Raw genomic sequence first — 12,808 nt, 5'->3', positions numbered from 1 at the left:
TGGTGTTTTGGACAAAGAATATGGCATGTCCAATTTCAGTTTTAAATACATTTGGATTTTCTTTGATTTCGTGTTTGATTATGATTTGTAAATCTTCTGTGAAATCATTTAATGTTCACAACCACCACAATATTACAGCCTTCTCTGCTATTATGTTTCCTCATTTTCTTCGTGTCTTTCTAGCAATTTGTGATTTCTATATTGTGATGCTGTGGTGTGGGGTGAAAAACACCCTTCAGTGGTACCTTCATTGTGCTTGGTCATTTTTTCCGGTTTACAAAGCCCTCTTTGTCCTTTCAAATGCCAGGAACTTATGTCTGTTGCACATTCTGGTCACACTTGGGCCCCTGGGAAAGCGGGGGCACTAGGACTAGGCTTGGCTGGGCCTCTGTTGTTGTGTTTATGACCACAGGACACTTGTCTCTCTCCTGCCAGCCTTGGCCCTTCAGTTGTGGGTTTGGCCCAGTACCCGCATGTCTCCCAGTACAGCCCATCCCAGAAAGGCCTTTATAACAAATACCTCCCCGAAGGGAAGCTGCTCACTGCCAAGGTCCTAAGGTAGGTACCTTCTTCCCTCCCCCAGCCCCCTCACCCCTTTCTCTCGGAGGAGATTTAGAGGTAAACTTTATGCCTAACAGCTTGGGTAGTGGTGAGCAAGTACAGTGTTCAGGTGAACAAAGCCCCGCTGTTTGGAGCCTTCTACCTCAGCTCCTCAAACAGATGTGGAGACTTTTCTCTGCATAGGTATCTATTGGGGACAAAGTAGGGGGACATCACCGCCGCCCTCCATCTTTTACTACTAAGCCTTGAAAATGTGCAAATCGTTCCTGAGAATACTGAACAGATTCCATGGTGGGTGAGGCAGGGCCCAGGACGTCGTGGGCTGATGAGGAGAGGAAGGCCTGGGCTGCCTGCCGTGCCTGTTATACTCGGTGTGTCGTCTTCGTTGCCCACCCTTCCTCTCCCGCTGTCATAGCGTGAACCACCAAAGCAACCTGGTAGAGCTGTCGTTCCTCCCCGGCGACACGGGGAAGCCGGACGTGTTTTCTGCCTCCCTGGGCCTGCCACTTCCAAAGCAAGAGGGGAGGCAAATAGAGCCGGAGGAGAGTGATCACACAGGAGAAGAAGAGAAGGAGCAGAAGAAGAGCCGGAAAAAGAAAGAGAAGAGAAACCAGAAGGGGCAAGAGGAGGTGCAGCTGCCCAGCAAGGAGAAGAAAGAACCCCAGAAACCACAAGCGAAGAAGCAGGGCAAGCGGCCACGCCTGGAGTCTAGAAGCGAGCAGGTACATACCCAGGGAGTAGGGCCCAGCCTCACATGAAGAGGAGTGTGTTTCAAAACCCAGCCAGGTAACTGCCTCGTCTTCGTGGACTGAGAGCAGTATGTGTTTGGAGGCCTGGCAGTGGGTGGAACCAGGAGGGGCAGAGGGAGGGTCTTACCCTCGGCCGCCCAAGGGCTCTTGGGCAAGAAGGGTGGCTTGGCATTTTCCCACCCGTCATCTCAGGAACGAATGAACAAGAAGCAAAAGAAAGCTGCTCCGTCAGAGGAGGACGACAGTGGTGTTGAAGTGTATTATCGGGAAGGAGAAGAAGAGATAGAAGAGATGAGTGTGCTGCCCAAGGTGAGGGACAGCTTTGGGGGAGGAAAGGCTGCTCTGGGGAGGGGGCTCTGACTGCTGCCTAAAAGCTGAGCTGTCTCGGGCACCATCCTCCTCTCTCACTTCCTGTAAGATGAAAAGTTGGGGCTGTTTGTTTCCTCAGCTGGTCATCAGCTCCCTGAGGACAGGGACCCTGTCTTACCTGTAGAGTGGGTTGCATAAAGTAAATTATAATCAGAATTGAATTCCAACGTATTGAATGGAACTGAATTAAATTAGTGGGATGGGCAGGTAAAGAGGGGGCTTAGCCTTCCTGAGCCTGAGTTCCCCTCTGAAAAAATGAGAACAGTGCTACATGAACTGAGGACTGGGTATGGAGGGGCTTCCCGGACTTCAGGTATCATATCCCTACTCCCCGCAGAACATTTGTCTTTTCTCGGTCCTAGCTTGATTATTGTTTTATACTTAATGTGTGTATGTATATATACATGCATACAAGTATGTTAAAACGTTGTTACCTAAATGAATTTGTTTACAAAGAAAACATTTTTGTCACTACTATAAAGTTTCCCAGTGAACCAGGGCCTAGTGTGGCCCTGGCAGGAGGGGCAAGTTCTCTGGGCATCGCTGCTCCTCCAAGTGGGATGGAGCTGGGGTACAGGGAGCAGCCTGAGCCAAGTGCTTTCCTCACATGCCTCTGTGATCCTCCAGCAGAAGCACACCAGGCCAGCAGAAGTACCCCGGCTGCAGCTGTCTTCCGGCTTCGTTTGGGACGTGGGGCTAGACTCTCTGACCCCGGCCTTGCCACCTCGAGGAGACAGCTCAGATAGCGAGGAGGACGAGAAGCCGCAGCAAGCCACGGTGTGTCATTTTGCAGGGCTTTGTCCTTTTTGCAGGGACCCCCTAAGGGTCTGTCTCCTGTGCTGTGTGGGTGTCTCTTCTGGCTGGGTGCGGCAGTCTCAGGCTGAGGAGTATTTGTAGGGCTCTGGGACTGCCCTGCCAATTCTTGGCTTCCACCACAGACCTCCCCAGGGTCAGAGGACCAGATCACTCACTTCTTTTTCTGCTTTTCACAATAGCAGAAGAAAAGCAAGAAGGAAAGGGAGTTGGAGAAGCAGAAGGCGGAGAAAGAGCTGTCCCGCCTTGAGGAGGCGCTGATGGATCCCAGGCGACAGCCAGAGTCAGCAGATGATTTTGACCGACTCGTGCTAAGCTCCCCCAACAGCTCCATCCTGTGGGTGCAATACATGGCCTTCCACCTGCAGGCCACGGAGATCGAGAAGGCCCGGGCTGTGGCCGAGAGGGCGCTCAAGACCATCTCCTTCAGGTCTCATCTTTGTCCCCACTGCTTTAGGGAGGGGTATTTTGGAAGGGAAGGTCATGTCTCCCCAGGTTGCAGGGCTCGCCATCTGTGGGTCATTTCCTCCTCGGCAGGCCGACAGCAGTTGGGGTGACAGACACCAGGGGCCCAGGGATTCTCTGACTCGCCCACAGATGTGCCGTCTGTGAAATAGATCTCATTTATATTTTATAGTCCTCGTCACTGAAATAGCTAAGGGTCATTTACAGGAGTCCTGCCCCGCTTAGAGCAGAAGTAGAATAGAGAATACAGCTCTCCGCATACCTAGATGAAACTCCTGTAGGTGGCCATTTTCCAGGCAGAGAGTAGAGTGAGTCTCCTGAAGGCTAGTGAAGAGGGATGGCTATCTTTTGCTTCATTCTCTTATGAATTTGGGGACGGAAACAGACCAGAGATTCTGCTCCTTCCAGCTCAAACTCAGGCCAGTTTGAGATTCGGTAGGCTTCCTTCCCAGGAAAGGAGGTAGAGCCAGGTAGAGCCTATATCTGGGAGACCCAGACCCGGTAATCAGGGGTTTGGGGTTTCTGCTTCTGGGGGCTGCACTGGGTCCAAGGGCTCTCGGTGCCTGCATGTGGCCGTGGGAACTGAGGACATGGATGGAACCTGGGGAAGAGGATGGAGTTCTGGTTGACAACCCATGGGGGCGTGGGAGGCTCTTTGGGCTGAAATGACGGAGCTCACATGCTGACTGCTCTCCCTCCAGAGAGGAGCAGGAGAAGCTGAACGTGTGGGTGGCACTGCTGAACCTAGAAAACATGTATGGCTCTCAGGAGTCACTGAACAAGGTCTTCGAGCGGGCTGTGCAGTACAATGAGCCTCTCAAAGTTTTTCTTCAGCTGGCTGACATCTACACCAAATCAGAGAAGTTCCAGGTAGGAGTCTGGGCCATTGCCACAGGGTTCCCCGCCACTCAGAAGCTGACTCCTGGGAGTCACAGAAGCAGCCCGGAAGTCTCAAGGAAGAACCCCCACGTTCTGATCCAGTTCTCGTCGTAGGACCTCCTTGCGGGCACAGGATTAGTAGGCAGACTGCCCGTCATGTGAGGCCTCCACCTCTGTGAGCCTTCCCTCTCCCCTCAGTATCTAGAATTGAGCCTTCGTAGTGATTGGAGTCTCTGAGCCCAAGTCATCTTATGAGCAGAGCTGCCTGTCTTTACTGTAGACCCCTCTGTTGGATCCCACTTTCCTCAGCTTGCCTTGTCTTTCCCACAGGAAGCTGGTGAACTCTACAACCGGATGCTGAAGCGTTTCCGGCAGGAGAAAACTGTCTGGATCAAATATGGCGCCTTTCTTCTGCGCAGGGGCCAGGCAGGGGCCAGTCACCGTGCGATGCAGCGAGCCCTCGATTGCCTGCCTAGTAAAGAGCGTGAGTGCTTATTGCCGCCTACGGGCCTGATTTCTGAACACATTAGGCTCTCAGATATCTGGGCATGGGGATTGTGGGTCTCCTCATCTGAGGGTGGTGGTAGGAAGCCTCGTGGAGGGTACTTAGCTATCTGTCTGTTGATGATATGCTCATGAACATAACGCATGTTGCATTTCAAATGCTAGACTGTGAAGATGGAGGAACAAAAAGCAATTAGCACTAATTCTGTTGCCCCGCCCCTCTGTCCTTTCTGGGTGCAGAGAATAGGGTGTCTGCAGTGGGAGCCAGAGATCATTGCCCTCACATCTGTGGAGTTGGCCCTAACCCCACTGCTCTGTCCCCATCACCCAGGTTCTGGGACCCAAGAGCAGGGAATCAGGAGTCAGTCTCTCCCTGCAGCACAGGGTGTGTGGTGAGGGGTCCGCTTTGTGTGTCTGAGCTGTTGTCTCCCTGCAGATGTGGATGTGATTGCCAAGTTTGCCCAGCTTGAGTTCCAGCTAGGGGATGCGGAGCGGGCCAAAGCCATTTTCGAGAACACACTGAGCACCTACCCAAAGCGCACAGATGTCTGGTCGGTCTACATCGACATGACCATCAAGCATGGCAGCCAGAAGGAAGTCCGGTGAGAGGGGAAGCCAGATCGGGGCCGAATTCCCTATTGGGGGTTGGGGTCATTGGCCAAGTGGATGAGTTTTAGCCCCAGAGCAGCTCCCAGCATCCGTAGTTGTCTTACTCTATCTGGAAAAACAGCTTTGACATAACACTCCAGGTCCTGTGGCATTTACTTTTACAACTTCTTTTTCTGTCTTGGGCCAGCCTCTGGTCTTTGGAACTTTGAGTGGGAGGTAGGCTGGCCGCCGGCCAGGAGTCAGGAGGCTTGGGTTTCCCTCATAATAACACTGTGCCTGCCTGGCTCTCATTGTAGAGAATGTTCGCAGGCATAATCTCACTGTTGTCTGCCAGCATCCCCCAGGGCAGGGAGGATTGGGCGTGGGTAGACTGAGGTCCAGAAAGAACTAGTGCTTCGCCCAAGCCCATCAGTGAGTTTTAAGCAGAGCTTTTCTCACAGATCCACACCTCGTGTGTGTCCTCATCCCAGTAGCTCTGTCCTGATTCAGGCCAGTAAACCCTGTAGCATCTCTGGGTGTCTGTCTGCTCATCTGTAAAGGGAGCGTGGTGTTCTCTCTCTCCCAGCGGACATGAGGGGAGTCAATAATGGTGAAAATCTAGATAGAAGGGGGAGTGCTGGACAACAGAGGCCCGGGCTCCAGGGCCTGAGAACAGGTGGGGAAAGTTAGCCGGGAATCGTGTGGCCGGGGACCAAGAGGCAAATGCTGCCCTGCTCTTCTCACAGGGACATCTTCGAGCGGGTCATTCACCTGAGTCTGGCCCCCAAGCGGATGAAATTCTTCTTTAAGCGCTACCTGGACTATGAGAAGCAACACGGCACCGAGAGGGACGTGCAGGCAGTGAAAGCGAAGGCCCTGGAATACGTGGAGGCTAAGAGCTCCGTGTTGGAGGACTAGTGGCAGCCACTGTCTCCAGAGGCCATTGTCCTCAGATACTACTGCACTCAGACACCACTGTCCTCAGACAGCCAGTTCACAGGGGGCCAGCCCGCCAAACCTCAGGCCCTGGGCGGTTGGAAATTGTTGCCTGAGGACTCTATTTAAAGTGCTGCTTTTTCTGCAGCACCTCTGGGGTAATCCTGTTACGATAAAAAAGAACTTGCAATTTCTTACAATTTCTTTTTGCTTATTTTGTTTCAGGTAGCAATTCCATGTTTTTCCTTTTCTGAGGCTGCTTATCCCACTTTGGCCCTGGCAGGCTCTTGGTCCAGCCAGAGGGGCTCAGCAGGTTCGAGGGAGCAGGCTCTCTCCTTTAGAGCTTGGAGTCCCGGGCATTCCCTCAGCCTCAGCCCAGCTCACTCTTGTGTCATTTTGTGGAGGCTGCGAGGACAAAGGCGGAACCCAGAAGGAAAATAAGGGAACCTGGGCGCCTGATAGGAAAGCCACAGGCATTGATGTAAACCAGCTGGTGACGTCTCCTCCCAGGCCCACTGGGGCCAGATGACCCAACCTCTCCACATTGGTGCCTCGTGTGTGAAGTGAGGTTAAAAAGTCCGACTTTGAAGGGTGATTTTTGTGGGTGAAGCAAGAGCATGCGTGTATGTTGTGTGCTGCCACAGGGCCTGGCAGGGAGGAGGCTCAGTGAGGGCCCAGACTGACTTGTGGCTTTGGGGAGAGCCACACGGTTTCTGTGTGTCTCTGGCGTTGGTTGACTTTATGGTTGTTCCTTGAGTCCTGAGGGAGAGAGGACATGACGGGCCTACCACACCCATACCTCCCTGTGACCCTTGTGAAATTCCTAGAAAGGCAACCCCCCGCCTCAGTAATAATCCTGCATGTTCCAGAGTCCTTGGAGGCCAGCACAGACCCAGCTGTTTGTTGAAACCAGTCCTTTTTTGGCTTGGTCTTAAGAGAATTAAAATTTTTCTTTGGCAGAGTTTTAAATGTCCTGAGAGCTGGAAAGCTTTTTCTATGGGAAATAGCGAGTCATGTGCCAGGAAGCAGGAAAGGGACCAGGGAGAGCATCAGAAGTTTTCGCGGTGGTGGAGGCCATCAGGCCGGAGCGGACATGGGAGGAAGGGACAAGCCAGGCTGGCCTGGTTCTTGGTTATTAGCACTAGTTATAAGAACTAGTCTGCTTTACTGAGTGTAGGATCTTCTAACTCAAGAAGTTGAAGCTGTGGTGGCCGGTTAGCTCACTTCGTTAGAGTGTGGTGCTGATAACCGAGGGTGCCGATTCGATCCCCCCATGGACCACTGTGAGCTGTGCCCTCCTTTAAAAAAAAAAAAGAAAGAAATGAAGCTGAGCTTCCCTCTGAGAAAGGTCAGGCTCCATTGGAACACCTGGCTGTCCCTGCTCCCCTGCTCCCCGTCCCACCCATTATATTAGCTTGGTGCAAAAGTAACTGCAGTTTAAAAGGTTAAAAATAATGACAGAAAGCGAAATTACTTTTGCACCAACCTAATGGTTCTGCCCAGAGTCTATGTGTCCCCTTCCCTCCCATAGGGGACGGGATTTGGGCCTGTGTGCATGACCACCAGTCTGCTGTGTGAGGCCCACCCAATCATGCAGACACCACGCTAGTCCTTTATACTAAGAAAAGCTTTATCAAAAATAGAAATATATAAAATAAAGCCAGCGGCGTACATTGGAGGGCAGCTTCCCAGCTGAGCACCATGGCGCTGGGTGTCCATACGCAATTACACAAATCAACTGCATGATAGCCTATACAGAGAGCCTGCTGGTGAGTGTCATCGTCACCTGGCTCTGCTGGCAGTGGCTTCTTGGCCTTGGCGTCCCACCAGTCAAAGGTTATCCACATCTTAGTTAATTACGGACCACTTCTGGGAAAGGGTCTTTTCTCCAAAGCTGTTGACCAAGTGGCTAGTGGCAACAGGAGAGGGGATTTCTTCAGGTCTGAGAGCCTTGCTGTCCCAGCTGACCACATTGCCTACTAGCTCTCTCTCTACCCCAGCTTACTTTGTGTTCCTTTCTCTTGGTCTGTTTTTTCACAAAGCTGTGGTTAAAAAAAAAAAAATCCCCTTCTGATGCTGATGTGAGCCGGCCGCGGGCCAGTTTGGGGCGAGGGACTGGCATTTCCACAGCGTGAGAACAGGACCCTCAGGAGGTGAGCAGGGCCATCTCCACGTTGTCTGGGGCTGTGCCGTTGCCCGTCAGGCCCTGGGCCCACTTGTGCAGGCGACTGTAGAGTGGGAGGCCCTGGTTCTCGCGGTACAGATAGACACCAGTGATGGCGTTCCACTGTGGCCGAGGCTGTGTGCCTTCCACCGGGAACTTGGCGACCAGCTCCTCGTCGTCCTTGTTGAGCGCCACGAAGCCAAAGAAGCGGCGCACGTTGTTGGCGGCCAGCACCCGGGAGTGCACCTCGGCCGTGCGTTGGAAGAGCTGGTCCTCGCTGTCGCGGTACTGTGCCCAGTAGGCCTCCTGGCGGTAGCTGAGTGGCGAGCAGTAATGCTTGAGGCACTTGGTCAGGAACACCAGGATGGCCACCACGCCGATGAGCATCCACCCGAAGAGCTGGCCAGAGGAAGGGCAGCATTGAGGAGGGGCGAGGATCTGCCTGGACCCCCCGCCACCCACGGTGACATAGGAGCGGTCAGAGTCCCCTGAGAGCTGGCTCTTTCACTTCTGTGGCTGAAGATTCTGCTTCTGTAAGGGAAGCAGGCCCTTCTGGCTATAATTTCACCCCTTTGTCCTCACTCCCTTGAACTCACACCTTCTCTGTTTTTAGACTTTGCCTCCCATATTTTCTGCTGCCATTCCTTCAGCCCCAAAGGCCCCCCTCCACATCATCTGAGCCCATCAAAATCCAGCTCAAACTGCCAGGCTCAGCCCAGATGCCACCTCCAGGAAGTCTTCAAAGGCCATTCTGGGAGCAACCTTCCCTTCCCTGAGTCCCCCGTGGCCTGGTTCCTCTTACATCATCACTCTCTGCCTTGTTTTGAAATCACCCATGTGCTTGTCTCAAACGCTCACTTGGGTGTGAACTTACTAAGGGCTAATTCAGATGAGGTCATCTTTGTTTCCCCACTTGATCCTGTACAGAGATTTGTGGGCATTTGATCATCAGATAAATTTTATTTCTGTGTTTTCCAGCTTCCATCTCCTTTGCTGCTGTCTCCAGCCCTGCTCTTCTCTCTACTTGTGTTTCCTATGTACTGGAGAGAAGCCCTTTAAAAAATCTTGTACTCCTTCCTGTCTCTCCCTCACCCCCTGCTTCTCTAAGTTAACGCTTCCAGCTCGATTTGCCTGCTTTTGCCCAGGTCTCTGCCCTTTCTTCCCTGACCAACCTCCACTCCTTCAGAGCTAAGCCAAAGCTGAGGCCAGAATCAGGGCAGCAGGTGCTGCTTTCTGACTCGATACCCCTTCCTGCCTCAAGGGACTCCCCTATGTCAGCCGTGTTTCAGGCTGACTCAGTGCTGGGCACGGGGCCCTTCTTGGGACAGCAACACTCCACTCTCAACTCCTGGCTGACAGCAAATGTTTCATAGGCTTGCAAGGATTTGTGAGTAATGGGCTGAATCTGTGACTGGGATCAAGGCTTCGTCTGAGCCAGAAGAACATTCCTTTAACATTTAAAACTCTTATTTGGGACCAGAATTGACCCTTGTCCCACCAGGCACTGACCCAGAGGTTACCCAGCTCTGATACCTGACACTGATAATCTAGTGCTTTCCTGGAGACCTTGGCCGCTGAGGACCAACTCCGGCTTTAACAGGAGGCCATGCTGGCCTGTCTCCACCACCCACCACCTGGAGAAGAAAGAAGAGGCGCTTCCCTTCGCACAGCCTTACCTGGGACTCATACTTGAGCCTGCGGCTGACCTCCTCCCGTAAACTTGACAGGTTGGCAGGACCCTCCCCACAAGGGAATCTGGCCAGGATTTCTGTGGCTTGGGCTGGTGGGAAGACCTCTTCTCCAGCTTTGAGAGAGGAGGGGTCCACGAACTCGCTGAGAGCGCAGACATAGGCCTCACCGCGCAGTAGAGAGATGACAGACCAGGTGACGGGGGCCACAGCCGCGCGGCCCAGGATGGAGCTTAGAAGGAGGAAGGTGGGAGCAGCCGAGCAGTTCTTGGACCTCCGGTATTGGCATTCAGCAACTAGGTTCCAGGTGTGCTTGTTGAGGATGACGCCAATGAGAAAGAGTGCCAGGGCGGGCACACCGATGGCCGTCAGCCCATATAGGTAGTTCCGGGCTGGCGAGCAAGGGCAGTGGAAAGCCACCACGGTGAACAGCTCCTGGCTGCCCACAGTGCCCAGTGCCACCAGCCCATTGAAAATCATCACGTCCTTGCTCTTAAAGAAGAGGGATAGGAAGCGGAAGTTCTCGGTGATCAGGGCTGCCATGGTGATAGGGCTGCTGGGGTCCGACTGCAGAGGTAGAGACGAGGTGACCGGGGTCGATGGTGCCCGATGGGACTAGGAAAGAGTGTGGGCTGCTGGGCACCTGAAGGCAGGACACAGTTGTGCCGTTTTATCCCCTGGAGTGGGTGGCCTGGTGCTTCCTGTGGAACAGTAGATGACGGGTAAATGCATGCCTCAGAAAATGTGGCCAGGCTGGTGAGAATGGGAGACTGGGAGCCCTGGTTCCTGGGGGAATGATGGTGGCCACTGCTCACTGAGCTCCTACTATGTGTCAGGTGCTTTACAGCCCTTGTTGCCGACCCCCATGATCCACATTGAGCTGTCATACCCCCAGTGTACACAGAGGAAGTGGGGGCTCCTGAAGGCGAGTGGCTTGGCGGGGTCACACATCAGTGACAGAGCTGAGATTCAAGCTCAGGTCTATCTGCCAGACACAGGTTCATGTTGCTACCACAGGCCTCTCAACACCATGTGGCGTTGGGGAAGGTGGGGTGTCGACGGGCTTTCCCTGTGGGATTCTAGGCAGTGCTGATGTGCTGAGACCTAGGACTGTTTGGGAAGTGTGTCCTCGAGGCCTCTGGCCTCAGGAGTAGAAAAACAAGTGGGTGTCCTGGTGGATAAGGGACTTGGGCTTGACCCTGTGATGTGGGACGGGGCGGAAGAAGGGGGCCTCCCGGCACGGGTGGGCCTGGAGCAGCATCCCTGGCGTTCATACGGACCTTTTTATTCTGGAGACCTCAGGCTCTGGCCTGGTTTAGGCAATCCGGACTCTCAACTTCATCACGTTTCTCCGGGCCTCGGTGTCCTCATCTGTGAGCAGAGCATAAATCACTCTGGTCCTTGCTCCCTCTCAGGGATGCTAGAAGGAAAAGAAAGGGAATAAACGATGCCTGATCATTGTCCTCTGTGTGACATAGGACCATATGTCCCTCCATCTCTCTCACCTCTTGAGTCTTCAGGGTGGTTCCCAGAAGTGAGGCAGGGTGGGACGATTTTTCCTTCCCACAAAGATCAGACAGCTAAGGCCTAAAGAGGATAAAGTGCCTGTTCAAGGCTATTGAAATGTGGAGATACACAGGCATGACCTAAGGAGGCCTGGAAAGTGGGCCAGGGTGAGTCAAGCTAAATGAGTCTCCCGCTGTTCAGTGCCCATCCATGAGGGCCCTGGCAAACCTCCCCTTCCCCACCCATTACCTCTTCCCTATCCAGCCGCCTCCCAGCAGCCCTGTTCCATCCAGGTCCCTGGGCTCAGGGACTGCCCAGCCTGCCCGTGACAGGAAACCCTGATGAAGGCTAAGGCCCTGCCAGCCGTGCCCAGTTGGCCACTCCCAGGCTGTGCTGCTTTGGTTTGTGCTGCAGCAGTGCTGGCAGCCTGCCAGGAAGTGGTCATGGCCTGGGCTCCAGCCTTGCTCTGTCCTAGCTCCCTTCCCAGGATCCACCCACACAAGCCAGAGGCTGGCCATGTCCTTCCCCCCTATACCAGAGATGAAAAAACTCAAGTCTGAAGGCCCGAAAAAGCCTATATACTACCACCCCTCCCAATCTCTGCCAAGGCTGCCAGATGGGCCAGGGCGGAGCTGGCTGGCCACGTGAGGTACCAGGAGATGGAGACAGAGGAGGTGTCTGACTTTCTCCAACTCAGCCCCAGGCCTCCAGCCTGACTCCCTGGGAAAGGGAGTTTGTAATGTTGCTGGGATGAATGAGTTAAAAGCAGCCCCCTGCCTCCTTCTCCTCTTGGCTTCAAGGTTCCTAATGAGCTCCCTATGGGGTCCTGGGTTCATAAACCACACAAAGTGGGGTAAAAGATGTCTGAACACTGGTGGGGAGAGGAGGGACCAGGCCAGCTTCTGAGACTACACCCTTGCTTCGCCCTCCCCTCCCCGCCCCCAAGCCTCCCGCCAGGGAGGAGTCACCCTAAGGCTGGGAGTGGGACCTCCAATAACAAGTCAGGACAGGAGACAGGCAGCTGGGGGAGGGGCAGGTCTGGACCTTGTCCAGAGTGGGGGGAGGCTGAGCTAGGGGCCCCTCTCCCAGGACAATCCCTCTGGGCAGCCTCAGACTGGCCCTGCCATGCTTCCCCGTCACTTGGCATGTCCCAGGGAGGGGCCCTTCCTTACCTGGGGCCAGCCTCGGGTACCAGTGGCTTTGCTCTCTTCAGGGCTGGGCTCTCCCAGTGGTGTGCAGACATCAGAGTGTAGGCCTACGGGGCAGGCATCCGGTGGGGCAGCTACCCCACCCACCCGAAGTGTCCTCCGCGGGCTGCCTCCCGTTTTTCTTCTGCACAGGCGCAGAGCCTGGGGCTGGTGGCGTCCTCGGAAAAGTTTAACTCCAGAAAAGAGGAGGGAACAGCGGGATGGAACTTGTGCAGTGGCGAGTGGAAAACATCCCCCCCGCGCCAGGCAGAGAAGGGCGGGCGGCAGAGGGCGGTGCAAGAGGAGAGGAAGTTGGGGCTCCCGTTCAGCAGCCCATGGCCAGCGTCCGGCTTTGCCTGCCTGCCTGCCAAAGCAGGCTGCCTGGGAGCCAGCCTGAGG

The 12,808-nt window shown here is 54.3% G+C and overlaps 2 protein-coding genes across 7 annotated transcripts in view; one reads left to right on the top strand and one right to left on the bottom strand.

Moving 5' to 3' along the window:
- PDCD11 (programmed cell death 11) overlaps positions 1–6,058 on the top strand; it is a 42,327-nt gene extending 36,269 nt beyond the window's left edge. Inside the window, exons 28-36 of one of the 4 annotated variants that reach the window (XM_074339107.2) lie at positions 436–558; positions 977–1,283; positions 1,503–1,619; positions 2,310–2,456; positions 2,678–2,922; positions 3,659–3,827; positions 4,167–4,320; positions 4,777–4,942; positions 5,675–6,058. In XM_074339107.2, coding sequence (XP_074195208.2) covers positions 436–558; positions 977–1,283; positions 1,503–1,619; positions 2,310–2,456; positions 2,678–2,922; positions 3,659–3,827; positions 4,167–4,320; positions 4,777–4,942; positions 5,675–5,846 — 1,600 coding nt within the window. In that variant the 3' untranslated portion in view covers positions 5,847–6,058. Of the gene's footprint in view, positions 1–435; positions 559–976; positions 1,284–1,502; positions 1,620–2,306; positions 2,457–2,674; positions 2,923–3,658; positions 3,828–4,166; positions 4,321–4,776; positions 4,943–5,674 lie in introns of all 4 variants that reach the window. The other 3 variants (XM_019725038.3, XM_019725039.3, XM_019725037.3) reach the window with 3 other exon arrangements.
- A 1,415-nt stretch (positions 6,059–7,473) lies between these two features.
- Positions 7,474–12,718, bottom strand: CALHM2 (calcium homeostasis modulator family member 2). 3 transcript variants are annotated; one of them, XM_019725047.3, is made up of 5 exons: positions 12,395–12,718; positions 11,222–11,303; positions 10,997–11,136; positions 9,705–10,417; positions 7,474–8,427 (listed from the first exon to the last, which is right to left on the bottom strand). In XM_019725047.3, exons 4-5 carry the CDS (start codon positions 10,257–10,259, stop codon positions 8,011–8,013), a joined length of 972 nt encoding a protein of 323 aa, XP_019580606.1. In that variant the 5' UTR covers positions 10,260–10,417; positions 10,997–11,136; positions 11,222–11,303; positions 12,395–12,718; the 3' UTR covers positions 7,474–8,010. The 3 variants fall into 3 exon arrangements, with proteins under 3 accessions (XP_019580606.1, XP_019580605.1, XP_074195215.1); XM_019725046.3 differs by lacking the exon at positions 11,222–11,303; XM_074339114.2 differs by lacking the exon at positions 11,222–11,303 and having other exon boundaries at positions 10,997–11,087.
- Between the last annotated feature and the right edge of the window lie 90 nt (positions 12,719–12,808).

This window comes from Rhinolophus sinicus, chromosome 15, assembly GCF_057876585.1.
Source record: "Rhinolophus sinicus isolate RSI-liver-muscle chromosome 15, RSI-T2T, whole genome shotgun sequence".
Taxonomy (NCBI): Eukaryota; Metazoa; Chordata; class Mammalia; order Chiroptera; family Rhinolophidae; genus Rhinolophus; species Rhinolophus sinicus.
Note: the sequence above shows the minus strand (reverse complement) of the source record. Positions and strands in the feature narration are given on the sequence as shown.